Source organism: Drosophila nasuta, chromosome X, assembly GCF_023558535.2.
Source record: "Drosophila nasuta strain 15112-1781.00 chromosome X, ASM2355853v1, whole genome shotgun sequence".
Taxonomy (NCBI): domain Eukaryota; kingdom Metazoa; phylum Arthropoda; class Insecta; order Diptera; family Drosophilidae; genus Drosophila; species Drosophila nasuta.
In genome coordinates this window covers 11329864-11351542 of record NC_083459.1, presented here as the reverse complement: position 1 = coordinate 11351542, position 21679 = coordinate 11329864, and the positions used below count along the sequence as shown (strand labels likewise).

Genomic DNA, 21679 nt, shown 5'->3' with positions numbered 1-21679 from the left:
TTTCCCTTTCTTATATCTTATACGTAACATGGTGTTCCCTTTTTTTTGCTATTGTCTTAATAATGTTGTCATTGATAAAAGATATGTTTATAGTTTTGAATATGACAATTTCAAACCACATAATAACATATGTATTACTTCATTCTATTCAGAGACTGGAAATTCGAAAATTGCTAGTTGAATTTGGCTATTTGACCGACATTTAAAATTAAATCAAGTTTAAAATCAGGAATGCAAAATAATAATTACATGTTGCAAGTAAAATCAATTTTTAATCAATGCGATAAACAAATTTGTGTAAGTAACATCGAGTGCAGTTCACCAGGAAGACGTTTTCCATTCGATTCCATTCAATTAGGGACGCTTGCTGGTCAAGATGTCGCGACGCTTGGAGTTGCTGTTCCCGAAGCCATTCCATTTGCGCTCTAAGAGACGAAGTTTCTCCTTATCAAACTGTTCGGCATGTTGCTTTCTTTCGGTGGGACTTAAGCCGTTGGACAGAGGAGCAATGCGCATCGACTTCGGCTTCAGCTTGAGCTTTCGCTTCTTTAAGGTTGACACTTCAGAGTGTTTGGATTCGCTGCGATCCAGAGGAGAGAAGGAGAAGTTGAGTTCGGTCTTCTCGGGCAGCTTCTTCGGCTTCTTCCTGGGAACCTTGCTCTGAGAAGACGCAGAAGTTTTCTTTTGTTTCAAGCGCTTTACCAACTTGCGTTTCTTCTTGGGCTTGTCCTCCACTGGCGGGGGAATCTCTACGGCACCTCCAATCTGTCGTAAACAGTTGCTGCTTGAGGCTGAACTAGACGAGAGGTATGCAGCAGATAATTCCCTTGGCTGGACAAGGGTCATAGCTCGCTCTTCGGCACAGCAACGATAGTGGAGGATGAACCGATTCTCGCCGTTGGAGACACAAACCGCTTTGCTGGGTTTTTGGTGCAACACATTAAAGATCTGATCCTTGATTGGTGTTTTGAGATACAGATCCTCGAGATCGATGTATCCCGAGCAGAAGATCAGCGCATAGTTGCGAGCATTGTGCTGGAGTTCGATGAGCTCGCGCTCCTTGCTCGTCAGTATGGTGACGCCCAAGTGCAGCTGCGTGGCCACCTCAAAGCCGTGCAACACATGCTCGTTGGCCTGGCGCCGCACCGCGATCGTTGGCGTGATCAGCAAGAGGAGATGCCGCAAGTCGAGGAGCCCAAACAGACGCTGCACGATGCGCTCGGGATTGGGTCGAAAGTAGCCATCGCTAGTCAACTGCGGCTTCAGGATGCGTCGCGATACCTTAAGCGGCGAAATGCGATCGACGCTGATCACACAACGACCGCCAAAGATCAGCGCATTGTCCTTGCTAAAGTCGAGTATGTGTGTGTTGAACAGCAGCGGCAACTCGAAGTTGTTCTCGTTCCCGTCGAACGAAGGATCGCTCTGAGTACTCGATCCACTTGTGTTGTGTATCATGTTGAGCAAGTCGAGAGCTCTGCTCTGAATGATCTCCTGGCTCTTGGTCATCTTGCCATATGATGTTGGCATCACTACGAACTCTTTGGTATTCATTTTGAAAAGTGTTTGTGGAAAGTGGCGAGTGAAGAGTGCTGCGGAAATTTGGAACCAAAAATTTATCTAGTTAATATAAAATGAGGTTTGAAGTCGGTAAAAAAGTTAAAAATTGATATGAATACTTTACTTTTACAGTTGTTGTATCCCGTATTTATGAATATGTCGTGGACGACTCAATTGAGATTTGTTTTTTAGCTGTATAATTCTGTATTCAAGTTGAGATCCAAGTAGCTGTATTAAGATAAACTTCTATACTGTCTCTGCTCTATATTTAGACTATAAAAAGATCGATACTAAATGTAAATTTCAATTTAAATTATTTTCGCAGTTGAGCTGCACTTGCATTTTATGAGAATCGCAGAGAGAGGCGTTCGTTATACATATTGTGAGGCTCCATAAAAAAAATATGCGCAGTTAACTGTAGTTTTTGATTTGACAAACGGCTCCAAACTCTGACCAAATGGTCCAAGAGGCACGCCCCCAAAATTCAAGGCGCATTTCACTAGTTGCCACAGCAACATCCACAGCCACAGAGTTGGAGACGTGTTCATGACAGCGAGTATCATAAGCATAATCATCAGTCAAGTGCAGCGCTTGAGAGTGCCACGCCCACCACAAGTTGCAAGTTGCACTTGCATCTAGCGGCACCATCTCGCTCTTGGAGCTGGCGTCATAATTAGACGTTGCAGCAGCTGCTGCTCCCGTTGCACATTGGAGTTTTTTCATTTTTGGTTTTTTTGGGATGTGGCCCGCAGCCGTCAAAGAAGCGAGCTGCCAATTTTGCCAGCTCGTAAACGAGGCCAAAAACTCTGCGAGTGTTGCAAGATTGGAGTTGCACGCTCCACAAAACTGAAACGGAAAGTTGTTGTCAGGGATCTCAACTGGCAAATGAAATGAAAATTCCATTTGTAAGACCGAAATTCGAACCCAACTCAAAACGTCACAGCACAGGTCAAATATGCTTCATATTTAGGCAGGAGACGGAGAAAGAGTGAGAAAGAGAATCAACTATGCACGTCTTTGTCTGCTCTTGTAAATATTTATAAACAAAGAAGAAGAGAATAAGAGAAGAAGAAAAAATGCCATGACAAAGCCGAAGGCAGCTACAAATCCGTTATAAATAAAACATAACGAGCCGAATTGTTGCCAACCACTTGAAACGCAACTGAAACCAAGAAATGAGCGCAGACGACGCACAAAATGTCAAAAACAATAAATCAAAAAGGGGCTCCAAAAACAACAGCAACAGCAGCAACAACACCAACAATGGTCAGGAGCAAGTGATTCCATTTAGTGGGAATGAAAAGGAGAGCGCAGAGAGGGAGAGGCTGGGGAAAAACCGTTGGTCAGTCAAACGGAAGCTTCTCGCATGAGTTTTTTTTCGGGCACGTTCCCAGCTTACGAAAGGTAACAAGCGATAAATGAATGCGAAGCACAAGGAGAAGAGTGTGAGGGGGACAGCGCGTAATGCGGCCTTACAAATTGCAGATGACACTACAAAGACAAGGAGAGCAAAATCGAGAGAGAGTGAGTGAGTGAGCACAAAGAGTTGTAGTTGGAGAGCGAGAGTGAGGGAGCAACGTGTTGCGGAGGGTTGCCTTAGTGGAGCATGCCGTCGGCTCGACTGCAGGCATTAGCAGGAAACACAACACAAGAGAACTGCGCGCAGGCGTCGCGGCGTCGCTGCGTCTGCGTCAATGTCTGACTGAGCATATTTTGTTGGCGTTTTGCATTGTGAATGAAATGTATTGAAATCATGACAGCGGAAGTTTTGATTTCGACTCGCGAATTGAGGTTATGGCAAAGACTCGCGCATAAATGGACTGTCATTGTCTGTCATTTACGTATATTCATAATCGCACATACATACATAGTAAATAAATACATACATAACATACATATAAAGGTGCCAAGTGTGTGTGGATTGCTAAAAACAACTTTGTATTTCCTGTGCCACACGCAACTAATTAAAAGTGCTGGGGCGTCAGGTTTTGGGCAGGTTGCTAAAAGCCTTACAAATGTTCTGCAACATGACATGTTGCTGGCAACATGCGAGCAGCAACCACTTCATTCACCTAATGTTGCCAAGCAGCAGCATCCACAAAGCCTATATCCACAGTGTGCGCACAGTGGAACGAGCAGCAAATTAAGTATTTTTAAAATTCGAATTATATGTAATCAACACTAGGAACACTAGGAAATTTTTTAAATACTTTTTACAATTCGACAAATAAATAGCTTAATATGACATAAATTTACTTGAATCAATTTTAATTTACTTTGTAATTTGTACTTTGTCATTCGATAAACGTGAAAAAATGACTCACAGAAGTTGCAAAGACATTTACATTAAATTTTAAATTTTAGAAAATGAACTTTGACATCGAGTTGATCAAAGATATGTCGAGTGTATTTAAAAATATTTTGCTTAAAAATGTAAGTGCACTAATAATATATGCGGTTTCTTTGGCTGAACCCTAGAATTAAATTTTAGACAAAATAAATACCAATTTTTCTTATTACTTTACCGCGAAGTTTTCAACTTTGTACATATTATAGCGATTAAATAATTTAAAAGTTGAGCTATAAGTGTATAATACAAACGATGTGTACATGATAATAAATATAGTAAATTGTGATAATGGAAAACCTACTAGTTAAATTACTATATTATGTTATATAAAATCAAATAATATTATCCATGTCATTAATCCTCCAGTTTTCAGTTATTGTGTAGATAGTGCACATTGTAAGGTCAAAAAAATGTTGGTAAACAAAATAAGTGGGATGAAACCAGAGTTAAGTACATCAGAATGTATAATAACTAGATTGTTTATTTTGATAACAAGGTGTGATAACAATGTAAATACATAAATAAGTACATCACAATGTATATTAAATAGATGTATTTTGATAATAATGTGTGATAACAATGCAAATACATAAATTTTGGCTTGCATTTGTTTGTTACATTGCCCACAGTGCAGTTCGTAGAAGTGTTAGCAACACCAACATCGCCGTGCACAAGCACTAAGCCAGTGAGAGCGAGAGGGCGACAAAGAGAGCGCGAGTTACAACCCACAAGCAACGGACGAAAGCAACAGCAGCAGTGAGGGCAGCGCAGCAAAAGCAACATCAGCCGGCAAGCGACCGGCACGAGATGCTGCGGCTGTTTAGTAACGGACAAACGTTTGCCAGGTGAACAACGAAGCCGACGCAAGCAAAGCAAGCGAGCTACGAACGACCAAACGAACGACAAACGAATCGAAAGTGTCACTGTATGCGTGCATATCTGTGTGTGTTGCTTAGTTAGCTCTTGGTGCTCGTGCTCGTGCTCGCTCGTGTTCGTGTTCGACACTCAGCAGCCCACGCGCGCGTTGTAATTGTGTGCGAGAGTGTATGTGTGTGCCGAACAAAAATTTGTTGGCATTTTTTTTTTTGGTGTTTTGGGTGTAGCAACATTTGCGACCAGCCTCCGCAACATGCAGTGGTGAAATTGGTCGAGGTCGAAACGAAGCGAAATACACACACATACATATAGAGAGAGACTCAGTCTGTGGCGAACCGAAGCGCAAAAACGAAGAAACTCAACACAATTGGGAAGCAGGCAAAGGCAAAGGCAACATCCGACATACATCACAGTTAGTTGGGCTCGCTTGTCGTCTGTTGTTGTCGCCTCGCCTCGCAGGATACGCGACGTCGACGTCGAGGACGTGAACGTGAACGTGAATGTGAATGTGAACGGCGTGTGTGAAACAGCGTGAACGCGTAGCGAACAGAACAACGCTGGCCGTTGACCGAGTTGCATCGCCAATCGCATCGGTCTCTCTTACCCCCTGAAAGCGAATCGAATAAACCACAAACCAAATACAATTCAGAGCAAGTGAACAGAACAGAACAGTACAGAAGAGAGTGTGAGAGAGAGAACAAGAAAACCGACCATAAAAATAAATAAAAAAAAAACAAATTGAAATCGGAAATCAAAGCGGCAGCTGTTGCATGTGGCCGCCGTGCCAGACTTAGTGACGCCGCCGCCGCGCGTGTCGCGTGTTTTGCTTTGCTTACTCTGCTCTGCGTGTAGCGTGAGCATCAGCGTGTTTTTTGTTGTTTTTGTTTTTGTGTGCTTGTCCAAATACCGTTCGTCGATTGATCCTCGCGAGTGATAGAGACACAAAGAAACGCAAAACTAGTGAACCAATTTAAATCTACATATATTGAAATTCGAATTGAAATCACTGAAAATAAAAATCAAACAATAATTGATATACAATTGAAATCCTGATTTCAAACCCATTTGAAATCCACTCACATCCCACATTGAAGTCCACTCTCAACTGCTGCAAGATGAGGCTGCCACTGAGCACGCTGCTCGCATCCCTGGCCCTCGTCCTCGCCCTCGCCCTCGTCCTGCCCCAGATCGAAGCCATCAACATCAACGCCAACGATCCGTGCTACTTCGAGGGCAAACCCCGCAAATGCTTGCCCAGCTTTGTGAACGCCGCCTACGGCAATCCCGTCCAGGCCTCGAGCGTCTGCGGTGCCCAGCAGCCGGAACGCTTCTGTGAGCTGCAACGCGATGGCTCGGCGGGCGAGTGTCGCGTCTGCGATAAACTAGAGCATCGCTATGGCGCCGCCGCTCTCACCGATCTCAACAATCCCAGCAATGTGACCTGCTGGCGCTCGGGCAGCGTCAATGTGCCCCACGATCCGGACAACGCACCGCCGGACAATGTGACGCTCACGTTGTCGCTGGGCAAGAAGTACGAACTGACCTACATTTCGCTGTCCTTCTGCCCCAAGTCACCGCGTCCCGACTCCCTGGCCATATACAAGAGCTCGGACTTTGGACAGACCTGGCAACCGTTTCAGTTCTACAGCTCGCAGTGCCAGAAGTTCTACGGCCGTGCGGATCGGGCCAAGATTAGCAAATTCAACGAGCAGGAGGCACGTTGCATGAACTCACAGCATGATGGAACCGCGGGCGGCGGCGCTGCCCAGAGATTCGCCTTCAATACACTCGAGGGACGACCGTCGGCCAATGATTTGGATGCCTCGTTGGTGCTGCAGGATTGGGTGACGGCCACCGACATACGTGTGGTCTTCCATCGACTCGAGTTGCCGCCGCAGCTGCTGCTGAGTCGGGAGCGTGCCAAGGGCAAGGGGAATGCGAATAGCTTCAGTGATGAGATGACCGGTAGCCAGGAGGAGGACGACGATGATGAGGAGCTCGACGGTCATGAGCTGGAGGAGCAGGATGAGTATGATTACAATTTGCACGACAACGACAGCGCTGGCTACGATCACGAGGAGTACGAGGAGCCCAAGAAGCATCTCGAACTCGACGACGAACTGCATATGGACTATGCCAACGATGGCGAGACGACGACCAGTAAGCGTCAGTCCAAGCATAAGAGCAGCGCCTACGAGAAGCACTATCAGGGCAAGCTGCTGGCCAGTACTCCGTCTCCAGCCGCGAGTGTGCCGCTCAAGACATCGCCGGCCAGCAAAACTTCCTCCTTGCAGCAGGCCACAGCGGAGGTTGTCGCTGCCTCAGCTCAGTCGGGTTCGCCAGGTGCCTCCGGTTCCGTTTCCGGCTCCGGGTCCGTCTCTGGTTCAGGCTCCGTCTCCATGCAGCAACTTTTGTCCGTGTCGCAGCATTATGCCGTTTCGGACTTTGCCGTCGGCGGACGTTGCAAGTGCAACGGTCACGCCTCCGAGTGTGTGGCCACCACATCGAGCCTGAGCAGCGGCTCCCTTCACGTCGTCGGCGGCGATGCTGACGATGGCCAGGACGATGACATGACCAGCTCGCTGCACACTCACTTCGGACGCAGCAGCAGCAGCAGCAGCGGGAGCTCCGGTTCCCTCCAGCTGAACGCCAAGCTGGCGATGACTTGCGCCTGCAAGCACAACACCGCCGGACCAGAGTGCGAGCGATGCAAACCCTTCTACTTCGATCGACCCTGGGGACGTGCCACCGACAACGATGCCAACGAGTGCAAGAGTGAGTACCCATTGCCCTTGTAGCCCACTATATTACTCTACTACTATGTTATATAGCACATATGCCATTTACCATGTGGCATCTAGACTCAATAAACTTCTAGAAGCGAGGGCAGTTCGAGAACGTTGCAGAATTCCAGAATATCGCTTAGAGCTAAGCAAATATTTTGTGGCATATTGAGTTCTCTTTTATATATTATTATATTCGAAAGTAGTTTTATCAAATACGAATTTCCGATAAGAATATTTTGTTATAACAATCCTAAAGTGAACACTTGATTTCAATAATGTTTGCCATCGAGTATGTTATTTCAAAGTATTCAGAACATCAAATTTTCTTATAACAAATTCAATAGTGAATACTGAATGAATATTCCGCTAAATACGATTATAAAGTGAAAATTGGATTTAAGAATCTATTCTATAGTACATTGTGTGTTATTCCCAAGTATTTAAGAAAAAAATAAAATAATCATTGAATTCTAATGTAAATAGGTTATTCGAAAGTATTTAGACCCAAAAGAATGTTTTGATATGAAAATTAAATACATTCCAATATACTAGACTTCATTTTATTAATATCAATATTCAATTACAACAAATATTAGGGAAAAGCTCTTGAATCCATTCACTATATTAATAATTTTGATATAACACACATATACATTTTTTCTTATATATATTGAACTATATCGATTATCCTGATCAAAATCTCAGACAGAGCCTGGACTTCAAAATCAATTTCAGCATTTGTGCTGTAAGAAATTTGAATAATAACATATGTTTACAAGCATATTCAAGAATGAATTTCTCTCAATCGAAAATTATGTAATTTTTGAAAACTGTTCAACAATTTCAACTGTATTTCTTAAGTGACGAAAGCAGGCTGAATTTATTAATGCTGTTACTTTTTCTTAATATTTTGTTGTAATGCAAAGAAGATTAGAGGTGAAGCATCGCTGAAGCGACCCTCGCAGAGTCAGATAACTGAGAACATTGCTGGCATAGGAGTAAACGGCATTCGGTTGGACAGTTGGACAGTCGGACAGTCAGATGCACTGTGTTGGCCTGCCCCATCGAGTGGCGTTTTCAATTGCGGCCATTGTGTGGCACACTCCTCGATAGTCCAGAGTCGATAGTCGAGGAGTGTCGAGATGGTCGAGATGATGACGATGGTCGCCTGGCTTCGCACTCCTAGAGCGCAATGAACTCGCCAGCAATGCAATGCATCTAGCATTGGATTGCCATCATACCCAATGCCATTTCCACTTCCATTTCCATTGCCATTTCCATTGCCATGGCCAATGCCAGCAAAAGCAAAAGCAACAACAACAGCGACGACGTCATCGACATTCTTCTCTTTGCATTTTTGGTGTTTTATTCAACACTTGGACGGCGCATTTGAATGCCTCGAGTGAATGGCTGAGTAAATGGTAAATGCGAAATGCGAAATGTTGGGAGTTGGCAAGTGGGAAATGGAAAAGGATGAGAGATAGAGAGAGAGAGAGAGAGAGAGAGAGAGAGAGAGAGAGAGAGAGAGTAAGGCAATCCAATCGATGGCAGTCGAGAGCAAACTGAGCTGAATCGATCTCTTTACCTTGTACCTCCCCCATCTCCATTTGGCATATTTGTTGTCAAAGTCAGCGGGTCATTTATGCAATCATCATCATCTTTGTCTTCGTCTCCAGTCTTCGACTGTGCTGGCAAACACGCCAATTATTTGTGTTCTCTGCTGTCCGCACCTTGCAACTACTTCTTCTACCCTCCCACCTTCACTAGCTGTCACCTCAACTTCGACTCGGAACTCCAACTCCAACTCCAACTCCAACTCTGTCTCTCCATAGAGAGTCATAAATTACTAACGATTAACTTTTTGTGGGCCGTCGCCCCGTCTAGAATTAATCAAAGAAACAAATGCGCAGCGGGCGAGTCTTCATCCTCATCCTCATCCTCTAGCTCCGTCTCCGTCTCCAACTCCGGGTCAACCCCATAACGGTAACGGGCCCAGCGCAAAACACGGTCGAAGGTCAACGTTAACGTCAACGTTGCCGCAGTCTCAGCCTCAGTCTCAGTCTCGGCTAATTTATGGCTTATGGACAAATCTCCTGGGCAACTTTTTCTGGGGAATGACCTAGAAGCTGTTCGTCTAGGGTGGCAAATGTTTCTACTAGTTTGCACTGCAGATTAGGTCAGAAACTGATTCTCTTGAGAATTGATTTAACATAAAGAGCGCGCTCAGCAATTGTTTCGTGTTTCGTGTTTCGCCTCGACTTTCAATCAATTTCAATTTCAGTTTCAACTTTTATGCCGTTTTTATCCCATCCATCTAGCATCTTCCTTTTTATCTAGCAACAGCATCGCATCTTAGCGTCTTCATCGTCGTCTTCGTCCGCTTCATTCCAAAATTAATTTAACGCATAAGTCGCCGCGCTTTTGTGCTCAGCTTAAGGGCTTTAATTTGAATTAGTTTTAGCGCCTTGAGGAGAAGGCAGAGTGGGGAGGCGGATTTCACAGCCACTTGCCCAGTGAATCCACATCCTCATCCGTATCCTTATCCTCATCCTCATCCGCGTCCGCATCCGGATCCGTTCTTTCATTTCAAATGCATGGCCATGATGGCATGGGACAACAGCAGCCAAACAACAAGCAACAAAAAACAAAACCAAAATGAATAAAAAAGACGCGAAACGAAACGGAAACAAACAAACTTCAAGCGCCGGGGCCAAAGGCAAGTGATAAAAATATTTATGTTGAGCGAAATTCCAAGCGACGTCTTTCCCCCGTTTCTCCCTCTGTTCTCTCAGTCATCCATTACCCGCTCCCAGTCGCCAGTTGCCAGTTGCCAACTGACCAACTGGTTGCCTGTGCAAGCTTTTTGCAAGATTTACGCCACACCAAAAAAACAGAAAAAAGAGTAAATATTGAAAAAGGAATTGGAAATCCACGGGGGCAGCCGCGACTTGCTTCTCTTTTACCTGAATTCCTCGTCTGGCTTATCGCGAGGCCTACCCCAAAAACAGAAGAAGAAGAGGAAGACGAAGAAGAAGAGGAAGAAGCAGAGCCCAACTCAACCCAAAGCCCCTAAATACGATGCGATGCGACGCGACCCGCTTCCAACTCATTGAGTCGCACATTAATATTTAGATTTGCTTTATTCGCCAGCAATTTGTTTCGATTTCGGCTACGGCAACACGGTAACGGTGACCCATTCACTTTAACGGGAATGCTCGCACAGTGGTGCCAAAGTGCGCAAAATTTAATTGATTCTTATTGGAGTTTATTGTGTTCTTTTGTTTGCTAAAATTTGTTGATTTTATAAGTTGCATCATAAACTCAATTTTATATTGAGAAATATATCGTAGAGTTTAAAAGTATGCGAAAATTTAGAGCACATAATGTCAATGCACTTAACTGCAATGTGTGTTTTAAGATGAAAAAAATATATATTTGGCTTTATTTATATTATTTTACATTAGCCAATAAGGTGTTACTGTTAAAAGAACATTTTCAAATCGGCTATGCAGTGTATTTGTAGTAGGCGAATAAATAGCATCATTAAACATCGATTGTGCGTTTAACTGCAACTGTTTCAATTATAATGACTTTTAAGCTTGCTGTCCTTTTTTCTCTATAATACTCGTATACTATATATACTGTATTTCAATTTGAAAGTATTGCTTTGTTAATGATATATGCAATTACCCTAAATGTGCGCATTAATGCAGCTGCAGCTATCAGCATTAAACTGTATTTTACGCAGAGTCCTACTGAGAATAATATTCTGCTACTTCTGCTTTAAAGTTTCGTATATTTTCGTTTTAATGTGGTTTGCAATTATCTTAAGTGCAGTTGCAATTATCCAGAATGTATTGTATTTATACACTGTGCATTGAAATTGATTCCCTGTTACTTCTGCTTTAAAGGTTCGTATATTTTCGTTTTAATGAGGTATGCAATTATCTTAAATGTGCACTTAACTGCAGTTGCAATTATCCAGAATGTATTGTATTTATACACGGTGCATTGAAATTGATTCTCTGTGACTTTAAAGTTTCGTATCTTTTCGCTTTAATGAGGTATGCAATTATCTTAAATGTGCACTTAACTGCAGTTGCAATTATCTAAATAATACATATTGTATTTATACACGGTGCATTGAAATTGATTCTCTGTGACTTCTGCTTCAAGTTTCGCCCCTGTATTTTTTTTTTTTCAATGAGGTCAATTAGTTTGCGCACATTCTTTATACTTTCCTTATATCTGTTGTTGTTGTTGTTGTTATTGTTGTGCTCACCTGGATTTGGCCGCAGCTGAATCACTTCTGGTCCACTGCCTGCCCTCTGAGTGGATGAGTGTGCGAAGGGCTTTGGGGAGTGTGTGTGTGTGTGTGTGTGTGTGTGTGTGGCAGACACAGCTTGGGGTACGTTTGTCGCAGTGGCTCGCGGGTCTCTTGGCTGCTGTATTTGCTTGGTTTACTTGGTCTCTGGGGCCGAGTGAAGCGCATCTAATGCGCACCATCTGTTAAATTTTCAGTTTCAGTTTCAGTTTGAGTTTGAGTTTGAGTTTTTGGCAGCGGCTGCAATCGCCATCGCAATCGCAATCGCAATGCTGATGGAAATGTGGAAGTGGAAATGGAAATGGAAATGGAGACTAAATTGAAGTTGGCCAAAGGCTATTGTCTATTGTCTCCGGCCATTGAGAGTTTTATTTCTTTATTACATTTATTTGTGTGTGATTTTCCATGTAACATGCGCATCCATCGGGGGTGGAAGGACTTTGTGAGGGGTGCGGCGGTGGCGGCGGCGGGTTCAGGGTTTATTTTTTCCCATTTGGTTGCCTGGGTTGTTGTTGGCCTGGACTAATTCGCTGCGTTTACATTGCAATCTCTCGGTTAATCCCGACAGCTGTGCGCATTTTGCTTGCCCACATCGAGCGACCAGGACCAGCGACGAAGGACAACAATAACAATAACAGGAGGAGGACTCTACCATCCGCCTGACTTGCAACAAATTGCGCGAACTAACGGCGACCATTGCTCAGGCAACAGACAGCAACAGCAACAGCAACAGAAACTGTTACAATGGCTATCAACTAGCGAGTGGCAGTTAAGTTGTTGCACATATGCAACAAGAATCATTGCGGCTCATATGTCTGCCTGAAGAGGGGGTGGTTATGTAGGGGGAGGGGTGTTGGGGAGGAGGAGGAAGCTCGGTTGGGATCGAGTTGCGAGCGAATCGCTTGGAACAGAAAACAAAATGCAACACTTTATTCCACAACCGCAACAATGTGGTTTTGGGGACGGGGGCGGAGAGGCGACGTTGCAGGCGATAGCGATGTGAAAAAATGTTGCCATGTTGCCGGAGAGTTGTGAGGGAGGCGGAAGCTGCCACACTTTGTTGTAGTGTGTGTTGTTGGCGGCGCGCCTGAAAGTATGCAAAAAAGTTGCTTATTTAAAAAATAGCAACGCTCGTCGCTAAAAAAAACTATTCAGCAGAGGAGAGAGAAAGAAAAGAGAGCGAGAAATTGAGATAGGGAATGCATAATGAGTGTCCTTTGAGCACAGAGAAAGAGAGAGAGAGAACGAGAGTACAGGACTCGACTTAATTCAACTTCAGTCTGAACTCGACTCGATGAAGAGACTGTACTTAATTTGCGTTTTGTTGTGTGTCTTTGAGTTTGGGTTTGAGTTTTGGGAATGCTGCTGAGGGAACTGCAAAAGGGATATGATTATGGATGTGATTTGTTTTCGCTATATGGCCAAAGAATGCAAGGAATTCAAGTTGAAAGCACAGCTATGCGATGCCACAAATGCCAACTACAAAAGCCATTTTAATTAAAGACAAACCTCCCGCCTTCTTTCTCAACCTTTTTTGGGCGTGGGCAAAGCGAAGCACGATGCGAAAACTGAGCACTGAGAAGTCAAACGGGAGGAGAGTGAGAAATTCAACGTAATGTGGATAAAATTAACTACAATTTATTTGTAAATATTCCTAAGCATTATTTAAAGTAATCGCGAACTAAATTTGAATGAACAATTTAAGCAAGTGTTTGAAATTAACGATTTTGAAAAATGTATTTCATTTTAATTGAAGTGCTTTGGTTGACAATCTGGTATATTTTGTGCTCTATGGTATATTTTGAATGTGGTTGTATATTAATATACCAAATATAACTTTTCTTATATTTTTGTATTACTTATTTCTTTATATTAATCTGGTATATTCTTAACATTATATCATAGAATATTAAAGATATTTATAGAAAGTTACATTTTATAGTATTCCATCCATAAGCCACATCTGCAGCTTAATTGATAAAGTTAAGCATAGTATTTTCTTTCTTCAGGCTTAAAGAAGAAATTCAGCATGCGATATTAAATATCATTTCATATGTATAGCAGACATTTCCATGAAACGAAATTCAAATTCAGCAGTTCAAAAATTCATTTAAAATAAGGTTTTCATTAAGGAAATGTTGAAGTAGAAATTTAGGATGTTATATTAATATAATATATTATGTTATACAATTAGTATCATATCCATAAGAATTCAGGTTTATCTTTAGGAAAAGATTTCAAGATAAAAGTTGAAATCGCACACAGATAATGGAATGTATTTAGAGATTGTTTGATATTCGAAAGATAATTGTGTGGCTAAAAGTGTTCAAAAAAGGAAGTTCTTAATAATAGTTGCCATCTCTCTCTATCTCTTTCTCTCTCTCTCTCTCTATTTTTGTGTGGCTTGTAGTTTGCGAGGTTCCCACGCTGCCTTTTGGGCAACATCATTTGATGCAGCGCAGTGGCATAAAAACCACGCAATTTGCTACACTTTTAACACTTGCACGGCTCAATGAAGTGCAACGACACCCAACACTGCCACCTGACACTTTTTCCCCCCTCCCACACCCCATCGATGTGGCACGGAAAAGCCCAAAGTCAAAGCAAATCGTAAAAACCCCAAAGTGGAAAAGAAGCAAAAAAAGTGAAACAAAAAACCAAAATAAAACTGAAACGGAAACGGAATCTGCAAAAGCTTGGCTGCTGCTGCTGCTCTTGTTGTTGCAAGTTGCTGTTGCAAGTTGTTGTAGTTGTTGTCGGTGCTGCATTGAAGCTAACACAACCGCATGATTTTGCGGTTGCTGCCCCGCTCAATACCTGCTCTTAAGCACTTCGCTCTCTCTCAGTGTAATCGAATCTGTGCTTTCATTGCCCCTTCCCCTTCCCCTTCCCCCCTACCACTCAGAGTGTGGTCTGTGCCGCACTTTAGCCCTTTTTGGCCGCCTTTTATTTGCCTGGCTTTTCATTCGCAGTCATCGCTACGCTTTCGCGCGTCCATTGCCAATGGCTACGTGCCGCAGTTTTTAACTGCCTTTTAGCTTGGCAATCTAGCAAGCTGTCCTCCTCCCCCCTTGCTCTTCCTCTTGCTCTCTCTCTCTCTCTCTCTGTTGCCTCTCTAATTCTGTACTCGGCTGACCCAGCTGACCACACGCAATTCAAATGGCTTCAAATAGCAAAGCGCTGTGGCAAAAGCGGCAGCAACAGCTGCCACACTGTGGTGCCACCCCTTCCCCTCTTTGGACGCCTTAATCCCCGCCAGCAATAGCGTTGCCGTTGCCGTTGGCGATGGCGATGGCAGCATAAAGTGTTTTGTTAAAAGAGCCCATCAATTTGTCGCCCATTAAAAATGGGCATGGCAAATTATAAACTAACCAAAATTCCAATTGGAAGTAATTAACACTCTTTTTACATGTGTGCGTGTTCATGTGTTGGGGTCGAGCAACAGACAGGCGACAAATCGCTGCAACTTATTAACAAAAACAACACACACACATACACGTACAGTGGGGAGAAACAGCTAAAGACAGCCAGCAAAAAGGCCATCAAAGCGAGCACACAAATGAGTGACTCCCTTCTCTATCTCCCCCCTTGTTGGGCACCCCGCTGCTTAGAGCGCAGACTGAAGAAGTGTCTGGGCTGAGGGCAGATACAGTAGCTTACACACACGCACACTTGCACACTCACACACACACACACACACTCGCTCTTTGACTAGAGGCAAAGAGACATAAAATGTTTTAAGCACATTTCGGCTGCTGCTGCCGTTGCTCACCTCAAACACTCATCTATTTTTCTTCATTAACCAACACACACACACACATACACATACACGTATACACACTCACACACACATGCTCGTATACACACACTTACTAAGGGCACGACAAACGCTTTAATAGTTTTTCCGTGCCTTTAATTTATGTGAATTTGAAAACATTTTGTGGCTGCGCCAAGCGCAACAACAACAACAAGCATGGAGAGGGGGGGGAAGGTGTTGTTGGGTGGAGACGGGTGTGGAGGGAGTGTGGAGTAACTTGGTGTGAGAAAGCAGCAGGAGGGGAGGGGGCGACACTAGACACTGCAAGTTATGCTAAAAGGCGAGAGAAGGTTCAACATTGTAAACGAGCTTTCGATTTGTAGTAGTTGTACACCTTCCCCTTCCCCTTTCCCTCCCACTTCCCCCTTCTCCCTTCTCCCTTCTCCCTTGTTCCCTTACTCCCCTCTGTGACCATGCCATAGCTGGTGGAAAGCAATGAAAATTGCTTTTAAATGAGGTTTTTTGCTGCGGCTGCCCAACTAACTAACCGACTAGACAGCCAAGCAACTGACTAAGCAACCAACTAAGCAACATTTATTTCTCTACTCGCAATATACGATTCTTTAGCAATGTAATCACAGTTGTTGTTCTTGCTGCAGTTCTTTGGCATCGGCATAGAACAAAGCAACAATTAAAATGCCGCCACTTGCTTTCAATATCTACTAGGCACACAGCTCTTCTTCTTCTATGCAAAAATTCAATCCGTCTGCCCGTCTGACTGTTAGTTTAAACGGGTATATCTTGGGAACTAAAAGAGCTAGTGAGTTGAAATTCACGGCGTAGCTTCCTATTTAGCAATCAAATATCATGATAATTTTTAAAAATATATATTCATTTTATTTATTTATCTATCTACATTGCAACAATAATTAAATTTGGTAAACTCTAAAATTAAACAGAAATTATTTAGACAATCATTTTACATCATTTCGATTTAACATTTATTAGCCAAGAAACTCTTTAAATGGAATTCAATTTAACTAGCATGCTATTGAAAATTGTTATGAACTTTGTTTCTATTATTCTCACTTGACTTCACTTTACTTTTATTTCCACATTATTTGTCTAATGTCTAATAATAAATTTATTAAACAGTTATAGAGCAAGAACAATGTCATTGTTTTATTATGAAAGTTATTTCCATATGCTATATATTTATTATTATTTTGAACAGCAATAGCGACTAACTCATTACTTAGTATAGGGTATCTCGCAGTCTAAGTGAATGCAGCATTTTTCCTTGCCTGGTTGTTTCTTTGGCTCAGCCTGAGGTTAAGGATTGAGATTTGGCATTGATTTTAAGTCGTTGCCAGACAATTGGTAAAGCTCTCCGTTTAGCAATCTCTCTCTCTTTCTCTCTCTATCTCTGTCACTCTCGGTTTTTTCTCTCCAACTGTGCCCTTTGGCTATCGCTTGGATGACCAAGTGCTTTGGAGTTAGTTAACTGCACTTGGCTGCAACCTCAAATGCCTTTTTATGGACACATTGCAGCGATGGCGTCGAAAAGCAACAAGAACAATAATTACTACAACAAGAGCAACGAAAGCAACAGCAATTACAGGCGTGAGGCACAAATGTGGGAGAATTGTAGTGTCAATGTAGAGAAAGAGCGAGAAGAGAGTGAGAGAGTGAGAGAGGGAACGGAAGAGGAGAAACGACATTGATGGGGAGGGGGGAGGGATGAACAGAAACTGGTGCACGATGACTTCAACATAAGTCAACACTAATTGCAATTTGCAGCTAAGCACACACTCACACACATGTACTCACGAATACACTCACAGTCTCACACACAAATGGCAGGGGCACAAGGCATAAGTAAAAGGATAGCGCACAATGAAACAAAACCAGCAAAAAACAACTGCAATCTGTGTGTGAGTGAATGTGAATGCGAGTGTGAGTATGTGAGTGTGTGTGTGTGAGTGCATAGTTGTTGTTGCTGCTGTTGTCGGTTGTTGGTTCTTGGTTGTTGCTGCGGCAGCGGCAGCAGCAGCAGCAGCGGCGGCGTCGTTTGCATGGATTTTAGATGCGATGAATGAAACGAGTGAGTGCAAGTGAGTAAATGGATGTGTGTGTGTGTGTGTGTGTGTGAGTGTGAGCAAGACACATTTGCAATTTAATTTGCACAGCTCAATGCAAACAGACAAAAAAAATAGTAGAAGAAGAAGAAGTGAAACATAAAAAGAGAGGAGGCGAAAACAACTACAAGAGAGTACAAGGAGAAAAATGTAAAATGTACTCGTAAAATGTGAATGGACAGACACAACGAATATGCGAATACACTCACACAACACACACACAAAGATTGTGCACATCGATCTATGAATAATTATGAGTGCAGGTGGTATGAATATTTCTCCTCAAAGAAATATTCTAAGCATATTCATATATGTCAGACGATAAGTAAACGAATACAGTTGAGTATTCACATCATGAGGTACAGAACAAATTAGTATATTATGATTATGTGCTATTTAACTATATATTATTTGAGTACTCCATCATATTCGAATACACTCATGAGTTTTGCCTCTGAATAGCAATTGAATACTATTGGGTATTTACTCTGTTAGGCACTAAATATGGATATTTATGTATATTAAGTGATTATAATTTTTGAATACACTCACATTCGGATACACTCATGAGTCTACCTACTTTACCTAGCTATGAGTGCTTACGACTATGTAGTTGGGTATTTCAATGTATATTCGTATACACTCATGAGTATTCACACCAAACTAATTGAGGTAGATAAATAAGAGCTGAATTTCAATATACTCATATAGTCATATTTATGAATATCAAATGAGTGTATTCACCAACACTCATTTGATATTCATAAATATGACTTCTTCTATGAGTGCTTATGACTATGTATCTAGTTGAGTATTTCAATGTATATTCGAATACACTCATGAGTATTCACACCAAACTAATTGAGGTAGATAAATAAGAGCTGAATTTCAATATACTCATATAGTCATATTTATGAATATCAAATGAGTGTATTCACCAACACTCATTTGATATTCATAAATATGACTTCTTCTATGAGTGCTTATGACTATGTATCTAGTTGGGTATTTCAATGTATATTCGAATACACTCATGAGTATTCACACCAAACTAATTGAGGTAGAGGTAAATAAGAGCTGAATTTCAATATACTCATAAATATGACTTCTTCTATGAGTGCTTATGACTATGTATCTAGTTGGGTATTTCAATGTATATTCGAATACACTCATGAGTATTCACACCAAACTAATTGAGGTAGAGGTAAATAAGAGCTAAATTTCAATGTACTCATATAGTCATATTTATGAATATCAAATGAGTGTTGGTGAATACACTCATATTCGAATGTATTCATTAGTGTTAGAACGAAAGGAAGCACTTAAACAGCTGAAAACAAACAAATACGCAGTATATTCATTCAAATGAATATGAATACATTCATGAATATGAATGCGAGTGCACTCGTGTAAGTGTTAAAGTGTCAGAATGTGTTGAATAAACACACACGCAAACAAACGCAAATATTTGTTGGCATGTGAATACACTCATCACTCATCACTCATCGAATGGCAACCGCAGCAGCAGCTGCCACCTGCCACCTGCCACATCGAGAGCATCGAAAAGTCGGTCAGCGAAGACAGCGAAGTCATTGCAACCTCATTCAGAAGTGCCACGGACTGCGGGATTGTGGATTGTGGATTGCGGACTGCGGATTGCGGCGCATCGCTCCTTTGAGGCGCCTCGCCTCGGCAAAGACAACCAACCAAAAAAAAAAAGAGGAGAGAGAAAAAAACAAGGAAAACAGCAAACCGACAAAACAAAAATAAAGCAAAACAATGCCAAATGAAAACAACAACAGCAACAACAACAAAATACGTAACCGACAACGGCAAATGAAAGCGGAAAGCAAAAGGAAAACGCTGCAGAATAAAACAAACAAAGCAAAAGCTAAAGCTAAAGGAAAAGCAAAAGCAAAAGCAAAATGTTTGGCCAACAACAGAGACAAAAATATGGAAACGAAATGCTCGAAAAGCAAACAAAGCTCAAGAGAACAAAACTTTTTTCTTCCCATTTTTATTTTTTTGTATTCTTCGCAATACCAAAAATAACACAATAAAAAGAATTTAATTTAAATATACTCACACACACACGCACAGCAGGTGGGGGAGTGTAGAAATTCTTGAGGCTGCCCCAAGCCATATACAAATATAAAAAGCATAGAAATTCGAATATGTTAAAACTCATTTTGGCCATGGAGCACAAAACTAATAAATTAGCTTGCCGAAGAAGCCATCGAGTGTTGTGCTTTGTGTTTTGTGTTGGGGCAACAACATTTGGTCGCAATCATAAAATTACAATTTGAATTTAACAAGAAAACATTTGGCAACTAATTGGAGCAACCTCAGCGACGACGACGACGACGACGACAAACCCAAAAGAGCCCAAAAAGGCGAAACGCTTTGAAGTTTTTGTTGGCCAGGCCATAACTGAAAACTGGATCAGGGGCTAATGCTGCAAATCAAGAGAGAGAGAGAGAGAGAGAGAAGAGGTGAGGCGCAGTCTGTGGCGCAGCTGTTGTCGGACAAATTATAAAGCCAAAAGAGCCATAAAACATGACTAAGTAGACGACTGCGGTGACTTCCCCATATACAACTCTCAACTCAACTCGCGTCGTATTCGTCGAATGTCCAGCCACCAAAAAAAACCGCAAAATAAAAAGCGTGGGGGCCACCTTCAGGCGGTTGTTGTTGTTGTTGTTAAGCGGCTTGTGGTCAGCAAACGTAGACAAGATCGAAAATGCCAAAAACGCAAAAAACGCAAAAAAACACGACAGAAAAAAAAAGAAGCTGTCGGCGAACAAAGAACAACTGCAGAGAGAAGCCAACTGAGACTGAGACTGAGACTCAGATGGAGGCTGCAATATGAGCAGCCAACAGTTTGTTGGGCGTAAGACGAGTAGCGTTAAAGGGGGGCGTGGCAGCTGCCACTGTTGCCGCTGTCGTGATGCGCCGCAGTTGGCGCAAAATGCTTGCGCAAATTAAATAGTAATTGCTTGAGAAAGTCAGAAACAGAAATATGCAGCAACAAGCTTAGGGAGGAGGGAGAAGGGATAGAGGGAGGAGGGAGGAGAGACGAGACTCGTCGCCAGCTTGGCTAAAAGGCAAAGAGTCATCAGCGCATTGTGTATTTGGCAATCGGCAAGTCAAAAGAGGAAGCCCAAGCAAAAGCAGAAGCAGAAGCAGTTGAACAGTTTTAGTTGGCCAAATGGGAGTTGAATGGCAAATGGCTGTGGAGAGTGTCAGTTGACAAGAATGAAGAGAGAGAGAGAGAGAGGTAGAGAGAGGAAAGTTCTTGTTAAGTAATTAGACAAACAAAAGCAAAGTGCCTTGCAGCAAACTAGATTTTCAGCAGTTGTTTCAAGTGCAGTTCAACCGAGTTCACGCAATATTATTAATAATATTATGTGTAATTAGTCATTGGTCCAGTCAGGCAGTCAGGCAGTCAGGCAGCCAGACAATGGCAAACTAATTGACGAGTTCATTAACTTCCAAATGAATATGTTAACAACAGCAACAACAACAGCAACAACATCAGCAACAATAACAACAAAAGGGCCAACAGCAATTTCATTTTAAACTGTCGCTAATAACTTTTACCAGTCGCTTGGCCGATAAACTAATGAAGGCTTAAATGATGTATTGTTGCGGCCATTTATTGAGTGCATGACAACTAATGAGTTCCGCCCAAACGCCAGCAGCGGGGGGGTGTGGCCAGGCCAGGCCAGGCGATGGCCATGGCAATAAAATGCAGCTAATTAAAATGTATAAAAAACACTCACACACTCAGTTCACTCGCAGTTGAAGTGTTAAATATTTAACACAAAATGTAAATGCAATTTTCAAGCGCGTTTTCCAGCATAATTTATGACCACAAAAGGCTACCAA

At 42.4% G+C, this 21679-nt stretch overlaps 2 protein-coding genes across 2 annotated transcripts in view; one reads left to right on the top strand and one right to left on the bottom strand.

The window, feature by feature from the left end:
* Nucleotides 1–252: 252 nt before the first annotated feature.
* Nucleotides 253–1766, bottom strand: LOC132796642 (uncharacterized). Its single transcript, XM_060807887.1, has 2 exons — nt 1685–1766; nt 253–1592 (listed from the first exon to the last, which is right to left on the bottom strand). Exon 2 carries the CDS (start codon nt 1552–1554, stop codon nt 355–357), a length of 1200 nt encoding a protein of 399 aa, XP_060663870.1. The 5' UTR covers nt 1555–1592; nt 1685–1766; the 3' UTR covers nt 253–354.
* Nucleotides 1767–4747: 2981 nt separating this feature from the next.
* LOC132795781 (netrin-B) overlaps nt 4748–21679 on the top strand; it is a 72725-nt gene continuing 55793 nt past the window's right edge. The window contains exon 1 of the mRNA XM_060806667.1: nt 4748–7561. Coding sequence (XP_060662650.1) covers nt 5902–7561 — 1660 coding nt within the window. The 5' untranslated portion in view covers nt 4748–5901. The remainder of the gene's footprint in view (nt 7562–21679) is intronic.